The sequence below is a fragment of the Misgurnus anguillicaudatus genome, chromosome 12 (assembly GCF_027580225.2).
Source record: "Misgurnus anguillicaudatus chromosome 12, ASM2758022v2, whole genome shotgun sequence".
NCBI classification, from domain to species: Eukaryota; Metazoa; Chordata; class Actinopteri; order Cypriniformes; family Cobitidae; genus Misgurnus; species Misgurnus anguillicaudatus.
The window spans coordinates 16,400,515-16,421,895 of NC_073348.2; the positions used below are offsets into that span (position 1 = coordinate 16,400,515).

Genomic DNA, 21,381 nt, shown 5'->3' on the forward strand with positions numbered 1-21,381 from the left:
TGCTGTCCACTAGAGGCGCTGTTTGACTGTGATGAATGCAGAATTTAGTAATGGGCAGGGCCAGTAAAGATGATTGACACTAAAAAAGAGCAGTCAAATGTGTAGAGACACACAGAGGACATTCAGCATCAAGAAGATCAGCAGAGCTGAACTCAACTCACAATGAAGATCCTCCTCATCTTATCTTTCTTCATCATCTCAGGTCACAACTTTTCTCTTTCTGTACTGCAGCACTCATCATGTCATCTGCTTACTGATGTCATTATACACTTATTTCATTGTGCTCTCTGACTTCTTTATATACCAGAGAATGACGGTATGAATCTGATTGACAGGTGCAGTGAGATGCTTCGATGTGATTGGATATTCTGGAGGAAGTGTTCTTGTTAATTCATTAAAACCTTGGCACAAAAATAGTGCTAAATATATGCATGAACATCAACAGTGGAACATGATAATAAATCAAGAGAAACATGATCCGTGGATTAATGAAGGAAGGTTTACTCTGTTTTGTAACATTGATGGTAATCTGATGATCTACATCAGAGATCTGAACACAGAGGATTTTGGGACATATCGAATTGGGGTTGATGGCCAATGGTACAATGATATATCTTTAGATATAAAAGAAAGTAAGGCATTGTGTAAAGAATCTTCTTATCATAATCTACGTTTGATTGTGAACTAAATGTCTTCATATGTGATTGACAGATTCATGTTGTGGGGCGTCACAGACAGTGATGGTGAATACTGGAGAAACTGCAAACTTCAGATGTCAATATTCACAGGATTACAAAACTGATAACAAGATCATATTTAAAGAAGAAAAAGAATCAATTGTAAACATCTACAGCACTTACAGACATGAGAAGAAAGAAAGATTCAGTATTTCTGATGACAGAGAAAAAAACCTCTTTAGTGTGAGAATTACTGATGTGAGATCAGAAGATGCAGGAGTTTATTTATGTGGAGTTTGGCTTTACAGAAACTCTTACAGTTACTCCATTATTACTGCTGTTTATCTGAACGTTATGAGTGAGTAAAACAAACTCTCAATAACATCTCAAGTTATATTTGATATGTTATATTGATCATGTTTCTGTGTGTGTAAGTGCCTCCAGTGTTTGGAGATGATGGGGGATCTGCTCAGATCATCTGTCCTTATGATCCCATCTATAAATCAAAGTCAAAGTATCTGCGTAAGAGCTCAACTACAGATAGAAATCTTCTCAATGAGACTGTGAGAGATGAGATGAACAGATTGACTATGAATGATGACATGACAGCAAGTGTGTTTACTGTGAACATCACTGGACTGACAGCAGAGGATGCTGGGAAATACTGCTGTACAGTGAAATTAGAAACAGATTTGATTTATCTTTGCACTCATCTGATTATTATCATGAACGAGGGTAAGAAACATTTTTAAAGGGGCAATGATTTATTTTATTTTATTGTTATATACTGTTGTCTGAGGTCTACTTATGATGTTCACATGGTTTTTACATTAAAAAACATCAAAAGCAATAAGCAATAAGCTATTTTGTAACATGGATTAGTGGCTCTCTGGAGAAATGGATCGTTTGAAGGGGCAGGGCCGCATTGAAGACCTGGACGTAAACGCGTATGATTGGATAGCTTCATTCCATGTTATTACATGTGGGGAAATGTTTTAAAAACATTCATGTGTAAAAATAGCAGCCGAACACAAATATGTTTGAGCCACAAAAGATTATGGGTGCTAAAGATGATACACATAAATGACAATACGTATAGTGAAGTAGAAACAAAACTTTAAACTTGACGTGACTAAATTACCGTATACAACACAGTAAGCGCGCGTCATAAGCTGATAAGTCCTTATCAATAACTTTGTATATTTCTACCGTTATATCAGTCGTATTGTTAAGTGTTAAGTTACCACAGTTATATGATTAAAAAAACTTGTTTGTGAGTGTTGGACCTTTCAAACACAACTTGCCTAAATTACCGTATACAACACATTTGCGGGCATCAGAATCTAAATTGCAGCAGGTAAGTCATTATCACTAACTTTGTATATTTCTACCGTCGTATTGTTAAGTGTTGCATCTTTATTAATCGTTTAATGTTTTCAGTAAATTAAAACAGTCAACATACGTGTTTACACACGGATGTTACAACAGGACATATCAAGCGATATCTTAAGCAATCGTGAAACGCAGTAACGTTAGCTTAAATAAAGTAAAATGTTTTACTTACTGTGTATACTGCTGTGTCATTTTTGTCAGATCCAATATTAGTGGTGCTTTTAATCACAGTCTCTGCAAATCCAGCATCGACTTGTGGCTTCCTTACAAATGAATCTGCGGTACACAAAGTAAACAAAACACTCCCCACGCGAGCTGGAACTTCTTCAAAAACAAACTTTAACCACGCATTTCTAATGTTATGTTCCGAGCCTCCGAGTTATCCAGCGTCTGTGTTGTTCCCAGACCGTTTTTCCACAACCAAACACTCCATTTCCAGATCACCACGTCAAAATAAAAGTCTCTCAGGAAAAATGTATTTAAAGGGGCTTTAAAAATACTTTTTTAAGATGTCAAATAAATCTTTGGTATCCCCAGAGCACATATGTGAAGTTTTAGCTCAAAATACCATATAAATAATTTATTATAGCATGTTAAAATTGCCACTTTGTAGGTGTGTGCAAAAATGTGCCGTTATGGGTGTGCTGATGAAATTCAAACACTGATCACAATGATGGTGGTTTGTTGCAATTAAAATTCAATTGTGCTTTTCTCTGCACTAAATGGCAGTGCTGTGGTTGGATAGTGCAGATTAAGGGGTGGTATTCTCCTTATGACATCATAAAGAGAGCCAAATTTCAATTACCTATTTTATAAAGTGCTTGTAGAGAATGGTTTACCAAAACTAAGTTACTGGGTTGATCTTTTTCACATTTTCTAGGTTGATAGAAGCACTGGGGACCCAATTGTAGCACTTAAACATGGAAAAAGTCAGATTTTCATGCCATGGCCCCTTTAAAAGGCATTTTGGTTACATTTGGCAATCTTTAAAGACATGGTTACTGATTGTTTAGACACTGCATGGTTTGCCCCTGGCCCACGCGTGTGTCACACGAAGCTGTAGGTGGGGCTACGAAAGTAGTCATTATATTTTGGATTGGGGAGGTGTTTAAATTCTAATCTGATGTCATATTTCAGCACATTCCTGAATCGACTGTTTTAATGGCTTGGTGCCAAAAACGTTTATATTTTAGTAAAGAGGACATTTTCAGTTCTCAAGCTTGCAGGATGTTCATTTAAATATGATGACCTCTTATATAACAGAATATCAAGTTAAAATTCATTTTTTCGATTCAGTGCCCCTTTAATAATCGATCAACTGAATATGAATATTACAGTGAACCTTCTGTGCTGATATGTTTTTTTTAGAGATGATCTTGAATAAACGTGAAGGAGACAGCATGTCAATCGAGTGTAAACATCATGCAAAATATCAGAAAGTCTTTTGTAAAGCACACAAACCCTCAATGTGTGTAAATGATGGAGTTTCATTACAGTCAGTGAGAGTTAATGAAACATCTGGAGTCTTCATTGTAAACATCAGTGATCTGAGAGAAAAGGATTCTGGGATATATTGGTGTGGATCTCACATCGTCACTAAAGTGCAGTTAAACGTCAGAAAAGGTGAATTTAATTATTTTACATTACAAGTCAACAACAATACATCAATATTCCCATCCCTACTGGTGTGTTGTTTTATGGATGCTGTTTACAAGTTTGTTCTCTAAAGAAGCCACTGAGCTATTTACAGTATCAATATTCAGCCAACTTCATAGTTGTAAAAGTATAATCACCAAATGTTAGTGCAAGCTGCATGCACCACCAACGACTTTGTTGCTCGACTCTTTCAATGATGTCATTAGGAGGCGTTCCTAATTCTTGTTGTCCTAGTAACTAAATTTAATAAACAATAATAAAACAAATGAGAATAAAAAACAATAATAAACAAATGAGTAACCATTCACTGCACTGAAGAAAGATGAATGTAAACAGCTCTTAAACCTTGCTCATCATTTGCATAAATTTGAAAGATTTTCAACTTTTGTCGCGTCTTTGGACACGCCACATCTGGACGCTTTCTTTCATGTCACAGGAAATCGCCAGGTCTCCATTAAAATAAATAGGATCGTGAAACTTTGTCACTACCTTTCGCTTGTATGAACGGGGCATAAGGTCTTATGCCGTGCCACTGATATAAGATTTAGTTGCCATTACCACAGAAAAACTGTATGTTCAACCTGCAGTTTGAGTCACATGTCCTCTTCCTGACCTACATTCATCTTTAGCTCTAAACCACAGAAAAGGTCTGAGTTTAGTTTAGTTTTAAGCAGAGTTACTCAGGAAGCCACATTTGACCACATGACTGAATGAAGAGATAAAGGTGAACACAAAGAAAAGAAAACAAGACAAATTGCGTGTTTAGATCAATGTGCATAATACATTTTGTGTGGATATATTGACAGAAACAATCATCCATGAAAAACTTTTTAATAACATGTTTTTCCAGTGTTTGGATTGTAATTTCTGTTTTCTGATTGTTTTATTTTCAGATCTGTTTTACATCATCTTGATTTCTGTGTGTGTCCTGCTGCTGACTAAAACAATAATGCTGCTGGTGATTTTATGGTGCATTATAAAAATGATGATCGTCCCCTTGTCACACAGAAACACACACAGAGAGGGAGAAAGAGAGAGAGAGTGAGAGAGAGAGAGAGAGAGAGAGAAAGAGAGAAAGAGACAGACAGACAGACGTAAACAAAGTTTAATGACATTTCTGTGTTCAAAAAATAAAGAATAATAATGTGATACTGTCACGACACGGAAGGAGAGACAGGACGCAAACGCAAAGTTCAAAAATAAATAACATTTAATAATAAAACACGAGAGATAAGATGGTGAACACGGTGAACACAGGAACATCCAAGACAGGGAACAGACGGGGTAGCAATGACAATGATCCAGCAGTGAGCAAACAGAAGACAGAGATATATATACACACAGACTAAATGACAAACAGGTGTGATGAGGCAGGTAATTAATCAATGAATGTCCAGGTGATAACAATTGGAACAGAGACAAGACATGACACGGATTAACCGTGACATTACCCTCCCCTCTACGAGTGGCTACCAGACACTCACATAAAACACAACAAAAACAAAGACTGGTAGCGAGAGTCCAAGGGAGGGGTGGAGGGCTTGGGGACCCTGGCGAAGCCGGCAGCCGCCGGGATGAGACCAACAGGACGGTTGGCCGGACTGCGCCAGGAGAACCGGAGCGATCGCTCCGAGAACCGAGGCAGACGAATTACCCCCCTCCTGGGAATCGTCGACGATCAGATGCCCCCGGAAATCATCTCCCATCCCCTCGCGGAAACGGAGACCCTCGGTAGCCACCCCGGGGAAATGATCGGGCGTGGTCCGTTCCGGATCCCCCTGCGAGCAGGATGGTGGTCCTCCGAGGGACCGTCGACGACGACTCAACCGTTGGGGGACCGCCTGGGCCGATCCTCCTCCCGCAGGCCCGCAGGAGCGAGCGATCGCTCACGGTGGTCCCCAAGAGACATCGGGGCTGATGGGGAATGAGCCCCGATGTCACTACTCCCCCTCGACGAAACTCCTGGGGGAGCCGCCCTCCGTGAACCTGCTGCGTCCAGTTTGGCTGGATCATTCTGTCACGACACGGAAGGAGAGACAGGACGCAAACGCAAAGTTCAAAAATAAATAACATTTAATAATAAAACACGAGAGATAAGATGGTGAACACGGTGAACACAGGAACATCCAAGACAGGGAACAGACGGGGTAGCAATGACAATGATCCAGCAGTGAGCAAACAGAAGACAGAGATATATATACACACAGACTAAATGACAAACAGGTGTGATGAGGCAGGTAATTAATCAATGAATGTCCAGGTGATAACAATTGGAACAGAGACAAGACATGACACGGATTAACCGTGACAGATACTCTGTGTTGTTGATATTATTAAGTTCATGATGTTCACCTTTACACTCAGATGTTTGACCTTTAAGCATTTTTTCCACATTCAGTTCAGACCCAGATAAACCTTACACTTCTCACCCTCCTACAATCCATCTTTACCTAAATGTACAATGACTTCTGATATGTGTGATAACAGTAGAAAGTATCATTTAAATGTTCACTTCTCTTTGAATATTCTGAATTGTACATTTGAATTCTTTTAGATTTATGCATAAGCTGTAGATACAAACTGAGAACTGTGAGAAAAACAATTAATAATAACATCACTATTTGAATTCCTTTCTGTTCTGAGCATTATTTGAGTGAATCTTGACTTATGTCAAACACAAAAGGTCACAGGTGTAAGGAGTGGAGACATGGAGCAAGAGAACCCAAGCGCAGACGACATCTGGGAGTGAACAAAGAACATTTATTAAATAAACAAGAAAACCAAAAAACCCACGAGGGGGCAACACAACATAGAAACATGAAATAACAGTACTGACTAGACAAGAAACATTCTGATGAAACTAAAACTGAATAAACACGATAGACTACGAGACATGACATGATACAACTCAGTGATCCAGCACAGGACAAGAGACAAGAGGAGATTAAATAGGGAAACTTAACGAGGGTAACAGAGGTGCAAGGGATAAACTGATAATGAATAATTAACAGGGAGAACAAGGGGGCGAGGACTAAAGACGAGACACCAGAGGCACATGCCACAATAAACAAGGCATGGCCTCCACATTAAACAAGAGACTGTCAGAACTCTGCCATCACAATAAAACATAAATATAAAACCAAACTCTCGTGGCAGAGTCCTGACAGTAGCCTCCCCCTAAGGAGCGACTACCAGACGCTCCTCAGGGGAACATACAAGACAAAACCAAACTAAACAAAACAGACATGAGTCCATGGTAACACAAGACAAAGTCCATGAAACAAAGTCTGTAGACAGGACAACTGCGCAAGCTTTGGCAGCTCCGGCTACACAGAACGTGCAGGCTTCGGCGGCTCCAGCCGCGCAGGACGCGCTGGCTTGGGCGGTTCCGGACGCGCTAAATGTGCTGACTTGGGCGGCTCCGGCCGCGCTGAACAGCGCTGGCTTGGGCGGCGCTGAACGCGCTGACACCGACGGCTTTGGCGGCGTTGAATACGCTGGCTTCGGTAGCTTCGGTCGCGCTGGCTTCGGGGACTCCGACCGCGCTGAACGCGCTGGCTTCGGCAGCTCCAGATGGGCAGAACGCGCTGACTTCCCCGACATCGCTGCTGGGTTAAGTTGTGGCTGGATCATTCTGTGAGGACTGGAGACATGGAGCAAGAGAACCCAAGCGCAGACGACATCGGGGAGTGAACAAAGAACATTTATTAAATAAACAAGAAAACCAAAAAACCCACGAGGGGGTAACACAACATAGAAACATGAAATAACAGTACTGACTAGACAAGAAACATTCTGATGAAACTAAAACTGAATAAACATGATAGACTACGAGACATGACATGATACAACTCAATGATCCAGCACAGGACAAGAGACAAGAGAAGATTAAATAGGGAAACTTAACGAGGGTAACACAGATGCAAGGGATAAACTGATAATGAATAATTAACAGGGAGAACAAGGGGGCGGGGACTAAAGACGAGACACCAGAGGCACATGCCACAATAAACAAGGCATGGCCTCCACATTAAACAAGAGACTGTCAGAACTCTGCCATCACAATAAGACATAAATATAAAACCAAACTCTCGTGGCAGAGTCCTGACAGTAATCATTACAAGTAAGGGATCGGGGAAAAAGTGACGAGACCCGGGAAATGCGTGGTCAGAGTAATACACCACTAAAACCACACATTTCCCACATAGAACATGGTACTGCCAGGACCCCGCACACAAAGACTAGATATAATAAAAGACATGATTCTGACGGATCCTGACAGTACCCTCCCCTTAAGGAGCGGCTACCAGACGCTCCTCAGGGGGAACACTAAACACGGGACATAATAGACTGAATACAAGACAAAAACCATGAGAACATTACAAACACTAACAAGGGCAACAAGGCAATAACAAGAACAGGATTGGGGTGAGACAATAAAAATAACAAACAAGGGAGGGGGGGTGGGGGAACAAAAGAGTTTATAGGTGGTGGTCCAGGGTGGGAGGGTGGTGGAGTCCTAGATGCATCTGAGGGAGTCCGGGGAGGTCTTGTGGAAGACCTGGGAGGCTTGACAGGGTTCTTGGGGGGAATAACAGAGGGTGGCAGAACAGACGGGGACAGGGCAGGATTAGAGGGTTGAAGGGAAGCAGGGACCAACAAAGGGGGCGCTGCGGACAGCTGGAGAGTCGAGACGGGGAAGGCTGTAGCTGGCTGTGGTTGCGCGGGCTGCGCAGACGGTGGTTGCGCTTGCTGCGCAGACGATGCTGGCTCTGTCGGCTGCGGCGCTTGCTCTGTCGGCTGCGCAGGCTGCGCGGGCTGCTCTGTCGGCTGCGCGGGCTGAGAAGTTGCTGTGGGCCCAGGAGAAGACGAAGAACAGGAAGCTCCCTTCTTCCTCTTTTTTCTCCTGGGTCGCGGGGCAGAAAGTGCCGAAGGGAGAAGAGGCACTGTGGCGGGCAAGACCAACACATCCTCACCCCATGTCGTCAATATTTGACGACACTTGACCATTCGTCAATATTTGACGGGGAAGGGTATACCTTTCGCGTCATTTTTTGACGAACTGGGGACTTCAATACTATTACGTCCGTTGCATTCTCTTTCCTATTTTCTTACCATTTTCGCGTCGGTTTAGGGTTAGATTACGCAAAATTAAACAGTGTACGCGAAATTAAACAGTTGTCACCTGGCGTTGGGGTTAGAGTTAGGTATGACAGTTGTCACCTGGCGTTGGGGTTAGAGTTAGGTTTGGGTAGGGATGTCATTATGTAAATCTAACCCTAAACCGACGCGAAAATGGTAAGAAAATAGGAAAGAGAATGCAACGGACGTAATAGTATTGAAGTCCCCAGTTCGTCAAAAAATGACGCGAAAGGTATACCCTCCCCGTCACATATTGACGAATGGTCAAGTGTCGTCAAATATTGACGACATGGGGTGAGGATGGGTTGGCAAGACAGACTCAGAGGAGGACCCCCCGGACACTAATGCGTGGTCAGAGTAATACACCACTAAAACCATACATTTCCCACATAGAACATGGTACTGCCAGGACCCCGCACACAAAGACTAAAAATAATAAAAGACATGATTCTGACGGATCCTGACAATGGGTTTGAACACAGTGAACATAAGGTTAAAAATTAATAATAGCATCCAATAAAATGTTAATGGAAATTGTTAATGGAAACATTGTATGATCTTGAATTGCATGCATACTGTTGAACAATTGAAAGCAGCCAACAGACGTCACATTACGCCCATTCTTATAAAGGCTAAAGTGAACATTGGAAAGGTGTTACTCATTGTTTTAACCCCATAAATATCATTTCTATGTTTATTATTAAAAGGCAAAAGTCAAATCTTTCCAGGGTTAAGTACAATTTCTAATAAAGCTATGTTATTTAATAGGTACGAATCGTTGTGTAGATGTCACTAGCATGAAGTAATGCAACAAAGTTATATGTCACTTTAGGCCTCTTGATCAATCAGATTGCTGTTGGTATTGTGTTTAGGTTGTGGATGAATGAAATTGATCTATTATCTTTAAGGCAAACATTAGCTTAAGTTGTGTCTAAATTTACTTGTTTTCATTTACTCTTGCTACAAATAAATACAAGTTTATTTTGGATAAATCAGATCACATGTTATGAGAGGTTATATAGCCAATCTGTGCTTGTGTAATCCTGCTTTTAAAATGTTCTCACAAAATGTGTTTTTATGAGCGTGGGTCAAAATGTGCAAATGTTCTCTTAAACTCTTAAACTAAACTTAAACTATAAAATATGTCAAAGTCACACAGTACTGTATATGCTATATGATTGTGGCATGAATAAATATTTTCTAATGCATTACACAGTGATCTACCACAATATCTTAGCTTTCTTAACCGAACAACATTTCTGCAGTACAAATCATTTATGTCTCCATAACTTTACTATCATGTCTTTCCTAGAATGGGAACTGCTTTTAATATGAGAATAATTCAAACCGGTTTTATCTGCTGTGTATATACACAGCCTACACAAACAGAAAGTCTTTACATTTAGTCATTTAGCAGGCATTTGTCCAAAGTCTTTACTAAATAAGCTTTCATATAATACTCATGAAAACAGTAACAAAGCTGCAATAATCAACATATTAGACAATACAAGAACCAACTACTGTAAAAAGATATTGTCAATGTAGCAACCAACCTAAATGAATACAAAGTCGAAATCTACCTGCCACTAACTTACAAAAGTGTTGTAAACACATACACGATGGATGACATCATCAATTGGATTAATATTTGTGGTTAGAGGAGCACCTTCTCTTTTCTAGGAATGGCTGGTGGACATGCCATCGCAAACCAGATAGGTAACATTTCGCAGCCTTTTCATTCAGAGCTTTTATACTTGGATCGCAACATTGTGGTGGGACCTATGAGCTGAGAAAACGTTTGCTTTTCATTGTTTTTTTGTCTACTGTCAACCACAAGGTTATCTTTATTTAGACAAAATACAGGTAAAAATTATTGTTTATGTGATGACTTTAATTCATTGTAAGACCGAAGAGAGAAGGGAAGAGCTGAAGAGGACAGAAAAACAATCCACCAGATCACATAAGAAGCAGCAGCATTATGAACTTAGACAGGAGAGCATCGATAAAAGACCTAATTGTAAGTATATGTTCATTCAAATGTGCTTTTTTCCTTATGATTTATCATGTGTTACAGTCCAGTCACTTTATGTAAATTGTATTTTACCAATATCGTGTTATCACAGTTGTGCTGGTATTCAGTACCACAACATTGTCAACAATCTAGATGTTATAGGAACTTTTCAAATTCATTGTTTTGTGGCATTGCTGAAGTCTGACTGACAAACAATGTGGTTTTTAATTCATTTCCTTTTGCTGCCTACATAGCTATGAAACAGTTCACTAGATTTGCTCAATATAATTTCATAAAGCTCTCAGCCAGTGACATTATGATTGAAAAAGAAACACAAGGGTAATTTAGCCCAAAACATTATACAGTTATTAATTTATGGTTTTCAGGGACTATTATATAACACACCCCCTTACTAAAGCAACATGATCTCATAGAAAGTCATGTTATATTCATGCAAAATTGTATCAATTTATTCGTGTCCATGGCACAAAATTCAGCTTTTTTTCAATGTCAATGTTCAATTCAATGTCTTTTTTGTGTCATTTTATGTATTGTTTTCTTATTTTTTCCCCCTATTTTTAAATCATTGTTGCTTGGGGTTGGGGTTAGATTTGGGGTTTTTGTTAGGATGTAATTTTATGCATTGGTTTCTACATGTTTTTCTTCCGCTTTTAAAACTATTCTTGCCTGGAGTTGGGGTTAGAGTTGGGATTTGGGTTAGGATGTCTAAAAATGTAACAGAAAGTGATTCTTACTGCAACCGCAAGCGACAATGGTAAGAAAATAGGAAAAAAACAACGAGAAAACAATACAAATTAAACGAAAAAGAAAGTTGTGCAATGCGCATGAAAACTATTTATAGAAATTCAAGCGAATGTCACGAAAAATACATTCCTGCTTAAGACACGAAAAAGCTGAATTTCGTGCCATGGACAAATTTTGCGTTACTATAACACAACTTTCCGTGAGATCAGTCTGTACTAAAATATAGGGCCCTATATTAACAATTAAAGCGTATGGTCTAAAGTGCACGGCACACAGTCTAAAAGGGGGTGTCCGCATCCACTTTTGCTAATTTAACAACGGGAAAAATGGCACAGTCTAAGGGCCCTAAAATACACTCGGCGCAATGCAAAAGGGTCTTTTGCTAGTTTCAACTTGGCACAATTAGCGTAGTCTATTTTAGTTGCCTCAAAATAGAAACGCTCCAACAATGGACGCAAAATTGGGCGCAAATGCATTTGTTATTTAAACAAAGTGGCTCTAAACGTAAAAAGATAACTGCGGTGGGTTGAAACTAGCAAAAAACACTTGCGTCGCGCATTGCGACGGGTGCATGATAGGGCCCCAAGTCTGCTTATGTTTGGTACCAGTGGGCGTCGGAACACTATATGTGGGTGGAACAGGACCATTAACTTTTTTCTCTTATTTAGCGCATATGCCTGTTTACTTTGTCAGAACCGTGAGTCAAATCCATCCCAGAGGAATTCCCTAATAAAGTAAACTTCGTTCCGCGTTTAAACTGCAGCATTGACTTACATGCTGATGCTTCCTCAAATTCATTCCACTTTTCCCAGACAGGGATTAGCTTAAGACAGGACTAGGCCTTAGTTTAATTAGAAAATATCTCTAGTTTTAACAAACATGCCTTAATAAAAACATTACTTGTTTGCATTTTGAGGCAAAACAAAGGGTTCTTTATTGTAAGATATGTCAGTGCAAGTTGTTTTCCGACTCCCATGGGTACCTACCTACAATATAATACAACAATTTCTTTATATAATTTCTTTGTTTTTTTCTGTGATATTTTTCTTTTTCATTTAGACACTTTAAATCTGAGACATTTAGACCCTTACAAAAATTAAACATCGTTTTACAAAAAAAAACATGGTTACTGTGGTAAAACCATTTTAAACACAAAATAACCATGCTTTTGACAACTGTGGTTTTCAAAAACCATAGTTTTGCTAATAATCAATACACCAAAAAACATGTTTACCACAATAAACCATGGTTAGTTTTCGTATAAGGGGAGACAATTGTTTAATAATGATGTAAAAGGGGCTATGAGCTCACATCCTGAGAAGAACGTGAAAAATGTGTGGATTTGTGGTCCCTATTGTTGTCTAAATAAAAAAAATCTGATGGTTTTTGTTGTATTTTGGGGTCTAGTCTCTCATGATCATGACACACCAATAGTGGCTCCTTCTGGTGTTTCTGAAGAGGTCAAAGATGAGGTGAGACCTGCGATTCATGAACAAAAAATAAATAAATGAGATGTAGTTAATGGAATGAATACACAATCAACAGAAACATGACATTGAGGTTATTATTTGTTATTAAACAACACAACAGTCATGTTGACAAAATGTCATATGCTATTCATAATGTTATTTATAGCTTGTTCTTTTTATATTTGTACTGATATGTGACCCTGCGTGTGAAAACCCAGCTCAAGTCATTGTGTGGTGATCTCAGTTCACAGTCAGGGTCAGGTGTATTATTTTTTTCTTATACTGTAAACCTACAGAGCAGTGAAGGACGGATGTGACATCAATTCTGCCACCCACTGGATGAATATGGTACTACCGGATGATGAATCTGCTGGTGTGGATGATAAACACTGTGTACAGTTGACCTTCATACATTTAAAAACTGTTATTTTGCAAGGCATATTAACAAGCAGAGAAAGTTTATGAATTGTTATATTGTTGTTTAATGCATTAATGAAACTGCGAATAAATATAAAGCAAGCGACCAAACAACACTGATGTCATGTCACTCATGAGGCAACAACACCATGTTTATAAAAGTAGCAAGCAGAAATTACTTTTACTTTTTAACCAAGCACTTTTGTGCCTCAGTGAGACACCCTATTCATACATGTGATTAAAACGTGATAAATTTAAAAACGTCTCGGTTACCTATGGTTCCCTGAGAAAGGGAGACGCTGCATCATGAAATGACACTTTGGGAAAAACTACTGAATCATATGTGGTTTAAACTCCTTTAGCAATATGCACATAAATGAAAAAGGTTTGTGTTCTTGTTTAGCTCAGTGATATATCATTGTGTTATCAACACCAAACACATACTGCTTAAAATGTATACCTTATGCATTGCATTGTAAGTCTTTGGATCGAAGCGCTTGCAAAATGCATGAATATGTAAATGTAGATGTTGTCCAACATGGTGCCAAGATGGTGCTTTAAACTAAACTAAAATTATTGTTAATTCTTTCTTGTATAATGCCATTTTCACATACAGTATATAAGTATTTACTTAGCAGTAGGCTATAGCATTAAAACATTTGTATGACATTACAAAGTAGCTGTGTAGAAGTTTTCTGAGAGAAAGTAATGAAAGTTTTTTTATTAAATTAGGATGAATTTGCACTGGATGCATCTATAACTAATACCATTACTATAACACCATTATTCATGGTGTTTATTTTTCCCCATGATTTTTAATATAGAGAATTTTCACCAATTTAAAGGTTATCATCTGCTACCACTAGATGGCTCTAAAAGTCTTTACTGCAAAAAAGACAAATGTAACCAAGTTGGTGGAAATGATGGGGTCACAAAAATGTGGGGTTATGGTGAAACTTGGTCATGTACTGAATGAACAGATACAGACTGTGGAGCCTTTGAACATGTCAAACATAAGAAACACACAGAGAATATGAATCAAATTAGGGCTCACTGCTGAAAATAACCATGACCTCTTTGTGGCTATTGCCAATGTACTTTTATGTATTCAGTGGTACTGAATCATGACCATATTCATGTAACATGACAATTTTATTATACAACAAGGTACCAATTGAACCACTATGCAAAAATGTGTGTACAGTAAAAAAATTCATATAGTACAGTTTGGTCATATTGCATGTTGAACAAAGGGAGGCTCATTATTAGAGCACTATTTACAAGAGTGTTGAAAATGGTGCATTAAATCCATTGGGTACAGCCTGTTTTCCAAGCTAGTTAAAGTAGTAACCTCCAGTACCTTAAGTTGAGGCCCAAACATGGTTTTTAATGAGCAGGTGGTCTATTTAATTTATTCTTTGTCTTCTTAGACCAAGCTGGTAAATGTTGAAATTAGGGCTGGGCATAGATTCATCCAGATTAATCCCATACAAAATAAAAGTACTTTTTTGCATAATATATGAGTTTGTGCTGTGTGTAAATATTATGTAAATTTAAACACACACAAATATATATATACTTTTAAGAAATTTTTTATTTATATATAGTTTTTTATTTATATATAATATAGAATTTATAAAAATATATATAAATGTATATACACGTGTAAATGTTTCTTACAAGAATACATACATGAATGCGTGCGTGTGTATTTATATATATACATAATAATTACACACAGCACAAACTCATATGTTATGCAAAAAAATACTTTTATTTTGTATGAGATTAATCTAGATTAATCTATGCCCAGCCCCAGTTGATATCATACAAAACTATTGACCTATTAGCCAACAGAAAATGAATTTAATGAATGGTCAAAAATATGAAAAAAAACCTACCCCAATATGAATGTGACAACCTGCCCCAACCCAATATAATTGTTATAGCCCTGTCTGACAGCTAGGTCTTACCAGACTAATGTGTCATTTTTAATTTCATTACATTTAAAGCAAAAACAGATCTACGTCAGTAAGGGATTGGGACAAAAACAGTGCTTGTTTTATTAAAAAAGTGACAGCAGTTCACCTGAAATCTTCCTCTATAAATCTACATTTCATCTGTGTCTGGGAAGCAAGCCCTCTTTATTATTCAAGGTCAAGGTCAACGTATTCAAGTACATTCATTTTTAGGGGACAACACATGCTGCACACTCTTTTGCAATGTTTATATGTTTTGCTAAAGGACTTCCTTAGTCATTCAAAGTCATAAAGTACTACATGTCTATAACTGTTTGATCACAGTCTTGGCGTAGGGGCCACACTCCTGTTCCTGCTGAACTGAGCCAGTATTTTACTACAACTGATGTCAGCTCAGAAGGCACTGGAGCTCAGGTCCTAAATCTGCAAACACTACTGATTAACAGCTTCAATACAAACTAAGCCATCTCGAAAACATTAAATCAATGCTTGCCAATGCATTGGATGTTACACACCTTTATTAACCTGCAAAGATACTCGTCTCCTTTGAAGGAGCCATTTAGACACTGAATGAAAGCTTAATCTCACGGGAGTTTGTACGTATTTCACAGGTTGTCTAATTCGTATGAATTTGTAAAAAGCAAATCATACAAAAACATACAAATGTGATTGTACGAATTAATACAAATTGCCACGAGATTGCATTAAACAGACACACATGAGAGCAATGTTGTAAACAGACAGAGTATAGCAAGATATACAGTATTGTTAATCATATGTGTTTAATTATAATAGTTGAGCATCTATCATCTTCAATTTAAATGTGTTTATATAAAATGTGGACTCCAATCTCTTGCATACTAGGCCTTTACTGACAATTTTGAAAGGAAAAGTATAGTGTGTTATCAATATAAGATCTACAGCACACTAAAAAAATTTGCATAATATAAATTATATGCATCTTCAGCACTTACATGAATAGGATAAATAACTAAAATGAATGAATAAAACAATTGGTGTCCTGTTACTTCTTTAAAGCCAGAAAGTAAAAACCATATTAAGTACAAACTCAGTGAGTGAAAAAAGTACACCTACTAAGTGTACTTAAATAAATAACGTAGCTGTATTAATGTCCAGTGTTATTAGATATATCCCATTGCATGATTTTTTAATATTGTGATTTTCAGAAAGTAGCATTACTTGAACAAAAGTAAGGTGGGAAGATGGTGCCCACTGAGCGACTTGGCTGCCCTGCGGATTGCTATTAAGAAAAAAATGTGCTTTCAATTGTATTGAGATATAAGCAGGGTGGCAAAAATCACATGTACTGTGAAGAAAAACAGCCTCATACATTATTTAGTTTCAACCCCTCAGGCCAAAATATATTCTTTAAAGGTTAAACACATTCTTTAAAGTCCTTGTAAAGTCAATCTTGATTTTTTTTTTCAAAACACATTATAAATGTTTTGCTTGTATCGCCACAAAGACTGTAAACTATGCTGAATTGAGTTAGTTAGCTTTTTACAATTTCTGAGTTCAGGAGGCCTGAAATGGTGGCTCGATGGCGCACTTGAACCCAATCACGAGCGTCCATTCAGTTTGTAGCAATATTTAAAAGTTGAGAGAAAGGGCCGCTTTCCCACGAGTGGGAATTGTTTCAGCGCAGACAGCGGACACAGCCCTAGCGTGTGAGAGAATCCTGCCTATTTTTCTAATATTTTAATAACTTATTTTATGTACTTGCCATTTTTCCATTATTCAAATTTGAGTGGTTAAAGGTATAGAGGAAGATTTTCTTTTTCCGGGTGGATCATCAAGACTATTGGTCATCCCAGTTGTCAATCATTCTGATGGTTTTTTGACGTAAGGCCATCGTACGTGCTCGTCCCTAGGTTCGCACTTTCAGGTGTATATGTGTGGTGGGCTACAGTTTTAACCATTCATTGAAGCTCGCATTCTCACAGTGTTTTTTCAAAATGTCTGAGGGTCGCAAGAGAAAAAGTGTCTACAAATTGTATGACAAGAAGAGAAATATGGAGCTAGAAGAGTCTCAATAAAGATAAATACACACACTACATTCACATATGCACACACAGGATTCATAAATACACACGCAGGATACACAAATGCACACAAAATTCACAAATGCACACACAAAATTTAAGAAGCACAGAAGATTCACAAATGCACACAAAATTCAGAAATGCACAGAAAATTCATAAATACACAACCAATTCAGAAATGCAAACAACATTTACAAATGCACTCAAGATTCACAAATGCACAGGACAAGATTCAGAAATGTATTTCTGGTGCACACACAGATATGTCTTGGTTTGCAGGCTGTTTTTGGTCTGTGAACTTGCTGCATTTGCTGTATTTGTGTGTGAATTTTGAGACTCCCCTGACTTGGCTCAACACACAAATGCCTTTTTTAAACAGGGAATGATCTGCAACCAGATATCTCCCTTGTTTTAGCCAATCACAAGAACGCACCCAACGTGGGGGATTGTTTACTTATAAGCCAATCACATGACCTTTAAGTTGGTTTGCCAACCGCCAATAAAACCGAAGAAGAAGAAGTTTATACAGCGTGATATGCACGTGGTGCGAGTGTAAGCTAACGTTAGCGCGGTAGTTCTGTCTGTCAGTTGGTTGGTTGAGACCTCAACATGGCTTCTGGCAACCACAGGGGAGCGGTATGTAGAACTTAAAGTGTTTAGCTAGTTATCTCCTTGTTATAATCGCCAAAAGCCTCAATTACAACTATCCATTTGTGCTTATTTTTGTGCGTTTCGGACGTATGTATGGACACCAAATACAGATAATCGTGGCAGACTGGCATAATCGTGGCATTTCTGTAAAGCCTTAATTTAACAGTCATTTCAACATAAAAATTGCATACAAATTTTCTTTCCAGATGAAGAACTTAGCCACTGTGAACAAGAAAACAGACCTTACACGTTCACCAATCAGCTAAGCTCTGCACCCGCTCAGAAAGACAGTGCAGTTGTTTTTTCTTCAAATATAATTTCCCCATTACCGTCATGTTGGATGCTCTTTTATCAAATTTTTTCTATTCTACTCACAGTCCTGGGACTGGCAGTAAGGCGGTGGCAATGTGGTAATCCCTGGCAATGTGATTTTTCATTAAAGTCACAAATCAACATGCCAGGAACCCACACAGCCACAACAAGAAGTCGGTTACCCCCGCCACCCCAACTCCTACCTCCTGTATGCTTGGCTTAACTTGAGGTATTTCCCCCCTTATTATCCAGCACATACAGATAAGAAACTTGCGGGAATTTTTCTTTCTTAAAAAGGAAGGAAAGATACAAGACTCTAAAATTAACAGTTGCTATCACGTATTTCCTTCAATAATAGTGTAAATACAGTAGCTGTGATAAGGATGTTTCTTCAACTATGGTATTTTAATACATGCCAAAGTGCTGCACTTTAAAATAAAGGTGGCATAGAGGAACGATTTGTGGCTTAATATTTCTTAAGGGTTCTTTATGAAACCATACAGCAAAAAATGGTTTGTCTACAAACAAAAAGATACAAAACGGTACAAAAGTTGTCACTGGGGCGGTGGTACCTTTACAAAAAATACACTTTGTACCTAAAAGTTGCATATTGGTACCTCAAAGGTATACATATTTGCACCTAAATGGTACAAATTAGGATTTTTTTAATGTACCGTCCCATTGACAACTTTTATACCTTTTTTCTGAGAATGTATGACATCAGGGAGCACCTTTATTTTTAAGAGTATTTGCACAACATGAAAGTACCTAAAAAAACATTGTTCTGTTTTGTAAGTGGTGTATAGCAGCATGTGCATTTGGTTTGAATCTTAACCGCATAGCTGATTAGGTAACACAGACAGTTTAACTCCTACTCCCTCATTTAGTCTTAAAACTTGCCACCCAAGTGAAGCGCAGATGGTTAAGCAATTTTAGGAAATCAAACTGTGCGGTTTGTAAAGTGCCTTTGAAAGATGAACAATTTAGCCCTCTGTCTGACATTTCTCTACTTGTAAATGAAATAGTTTGCATTTAAAGATGTGTGAATGAAATGCCACATAAAATGAAAAGGGGTGAAGTAGACTGTATTAAATGAATGCAAGATAAGTGGTGTGATGTAGGATCCAAAAGCTTTGCATACTCCAATGAATGTAATTCTCTTGTCATAATGCTTCTTGCTCTTCAGAAATATCCCACGATCCTTGCCAGGAGGATGTTTGTGGAGTTAATCACATGAATGAATCTAAAAAGAAAGCAAATGCTGGTTAGAGTTATGCATCCAAAATATGTAAAAAAAAACACTTTATTTTGATAATCCAATATAGAGATTATATTAATGGTGCAATTTGTAACTTTTAGAAGGATCCCTTGACAGAAATGCAATATATATATACATCACTATATTATCAGTGGTGTATAAAGACCTTACATAATGAATTGTATTGTTTTTATTACTTTAAAGGAACAGTATGTAGGATTGTGGCCAAAACTGGTATTACAATCACAAAACTTGTGGCTAAAACTGGTACTGCAATCCCACAACTGGTGGCCAATACACAAAATGACAAAATAAACATCAGTTGAGGGCTGCAACTCCACTTTTTAAATGACAATATCCTGGCCGGACCACTGTTGTCAGTAATATAAGTATTTGAAATGAAAATGATTTCTTAAAGGCGGAGTCCATGATGTTTGAAAGCCAATGTTGATATTTGAAATCACCTAAACAAACACGCCCCTACCCCAATAGAATCTGGACCTTCTGTTGAAAGACCCGCCCCACACATACGCACCCCGGCTTTTGATTTGATTTGATTGGCTATATGTGTGTTTTGGTAGTCGGCCCGTCTCCTTTTCCAACGCGTTTTTCAAACATCGTGGACTCCGCCTTTAATGTCAAGTGACATATCAGGGCCATTTTATGATCAATTGATATAAATTTCTTACATACTGTTCCTTTAAAATAAGATGTTTTATTGACATACACTGTGGGTCCCCTTAAACGGAAGTTGCGGTCATGTAGCCCTAAAGTTTTGTCAGGGCCGGCCCGAGGCATAATCGAATTAAGTGGCTGCTTGGGGCCCCGTGGCCACCAGGAGGCCACCCAATCATTTTTTTTTTACAATTAAATAACTTAAACAATAAATGAATGAATGAATGAATACGAATCAATTCAAGACAAAAAAAATCTGATTTGAGACAACTGCTTTGTGTCTGAAGTGCTAGCGTTTGAGTCATGCGCAATATAAACACAATTCGCGGCAGCGTACAAGTGCGCATAATTGTAATAAATGATAAGCCATGTCACAAAAAAAATATGTATCCCTCTGGTGCTGAAAAGAGAAAGAAGAAAAGGACAGAGGAGGAGAAAAAAGAGCAAGATAAATGTATGTTTGCATGATTATTTACAGTATGTTTAAGTTGTGTAGCAGCAGCTAGTGGTGTGACAGACCGCAGTTGATCCGTGATCATCCCACAGTTCGGATCGCATGTGATTTGCGGATTAATACGCATATTTAAATAGGGAAAATTTATAATTTCTCACATTTCAAAGGCTTGCAAATGTTAACATTTCAATTGATTTATAAACCATTTAACCGGCAAAAGGCGCTAAAGTGAGCAGCTTTCTGGACGCACATGCTTTTGAATGTGTTCGGTCCAACTCCAGTCAGACGTCATCCTCACTATGCCCTTCAGAGATCAGAACTCTTGATGTTTAAACTTTAGAGAGAGTTGCGCTACTATGTGTCATACTGTAGTCCATTAACATACATTTAAGAAATAGAGCACTGAAAAACAATGTAACGTTTTTATGATGTGCCGTTTGTAATTCGTCCTCCGTCTGTG

General features: G+C 38.2%; 1 protein-coding gene and 2 long non-coding RNA genes across 4 annotated transcripts in view; 2 read left to right on the forward strand and 1 right to left on the reverse strand.

The window, feature by feature from the left end:
• Positions 1–73: 73 nt before the first annotated feature.
• On the forward strand, positions 74–4,872 carry LOC129447476 (polymeric immunoglobulin receptor-like). The gene is made up of 6 exons (XM_073874732.1): positions 74–202; positions 336–632; positions 712–1,035; positions 1,113–1,412; positions 3,438–3,692; positions 4,619–4,872. Exons 1-6 carry the CDS (start codon positions 163–165, stop codon positions 4,768–4,770), a joined length of 1,368 nt encoding a protein of 455 aa, XP_073730833.1. The 5' UTR covers positions 74–162; the 3' UTR covers positions 4,771–4,872.
• Positions 4,873–10,631: 5,759 nt separating this feature from the next.
• On the forward strand, positions 10,632–14,244 carry LOC141369027 (uncharacterized). The gene is made up of 3 exons (XR_012372518.1): positions 10,632–10,884; positions 13,051–13,115; positions 13,409–14,244. It is a non-coding gene; the product is annotated as an uncharacterized lncRNA (long non-coding RNA).
• Positions 12,345–21,381, reverse strand: part of LOC129447377 (uncharacterized) — a 28,242-nt gene continuing 19,205 nt past the window's right edge. Inside the window, exons 3-4 of one of the 2 annotated variants that reach the window (XR_012372517.1) lie at positions 19,676–19,777; positions 12,345–13,122 (exon numbers count right to left, since the gene is read on the reverse strand). This is a non-coding gene — a long non-coding RNA (uncharacterized lncRNA). Of the gene's footprint in view, positions 13,123–19,244; positions 19,778–21,381 lie in introns of those variants that run through there. The other variant, XR_012372516.1, reaches the window with a different exon arrangement.

Excerpts from the sequence above, each read along its gene's own strand:
- LOC129447476 (XM_073874732.1), top strand. The coding sequence starts at position 163 with ATGAAGATCCTCCTCATCTTATCTTTCTTCATCATCTCAG. Across the intron at positions 1,413-3,437 it reads GATTATTATCATGAACGAGG|AGATGATCTTGAATAAACGT; the intron begins GTAAGAAACATT and ends TGTTTTTTTTAG. Across the intron at positions 3,693-4,618 it reads GCAGTTAAACGTCAGAAAAG|ATCTGTTTTACATCATCTTG; the intron begins GTGAATTTAATT and ends TTTTATTTTCAG.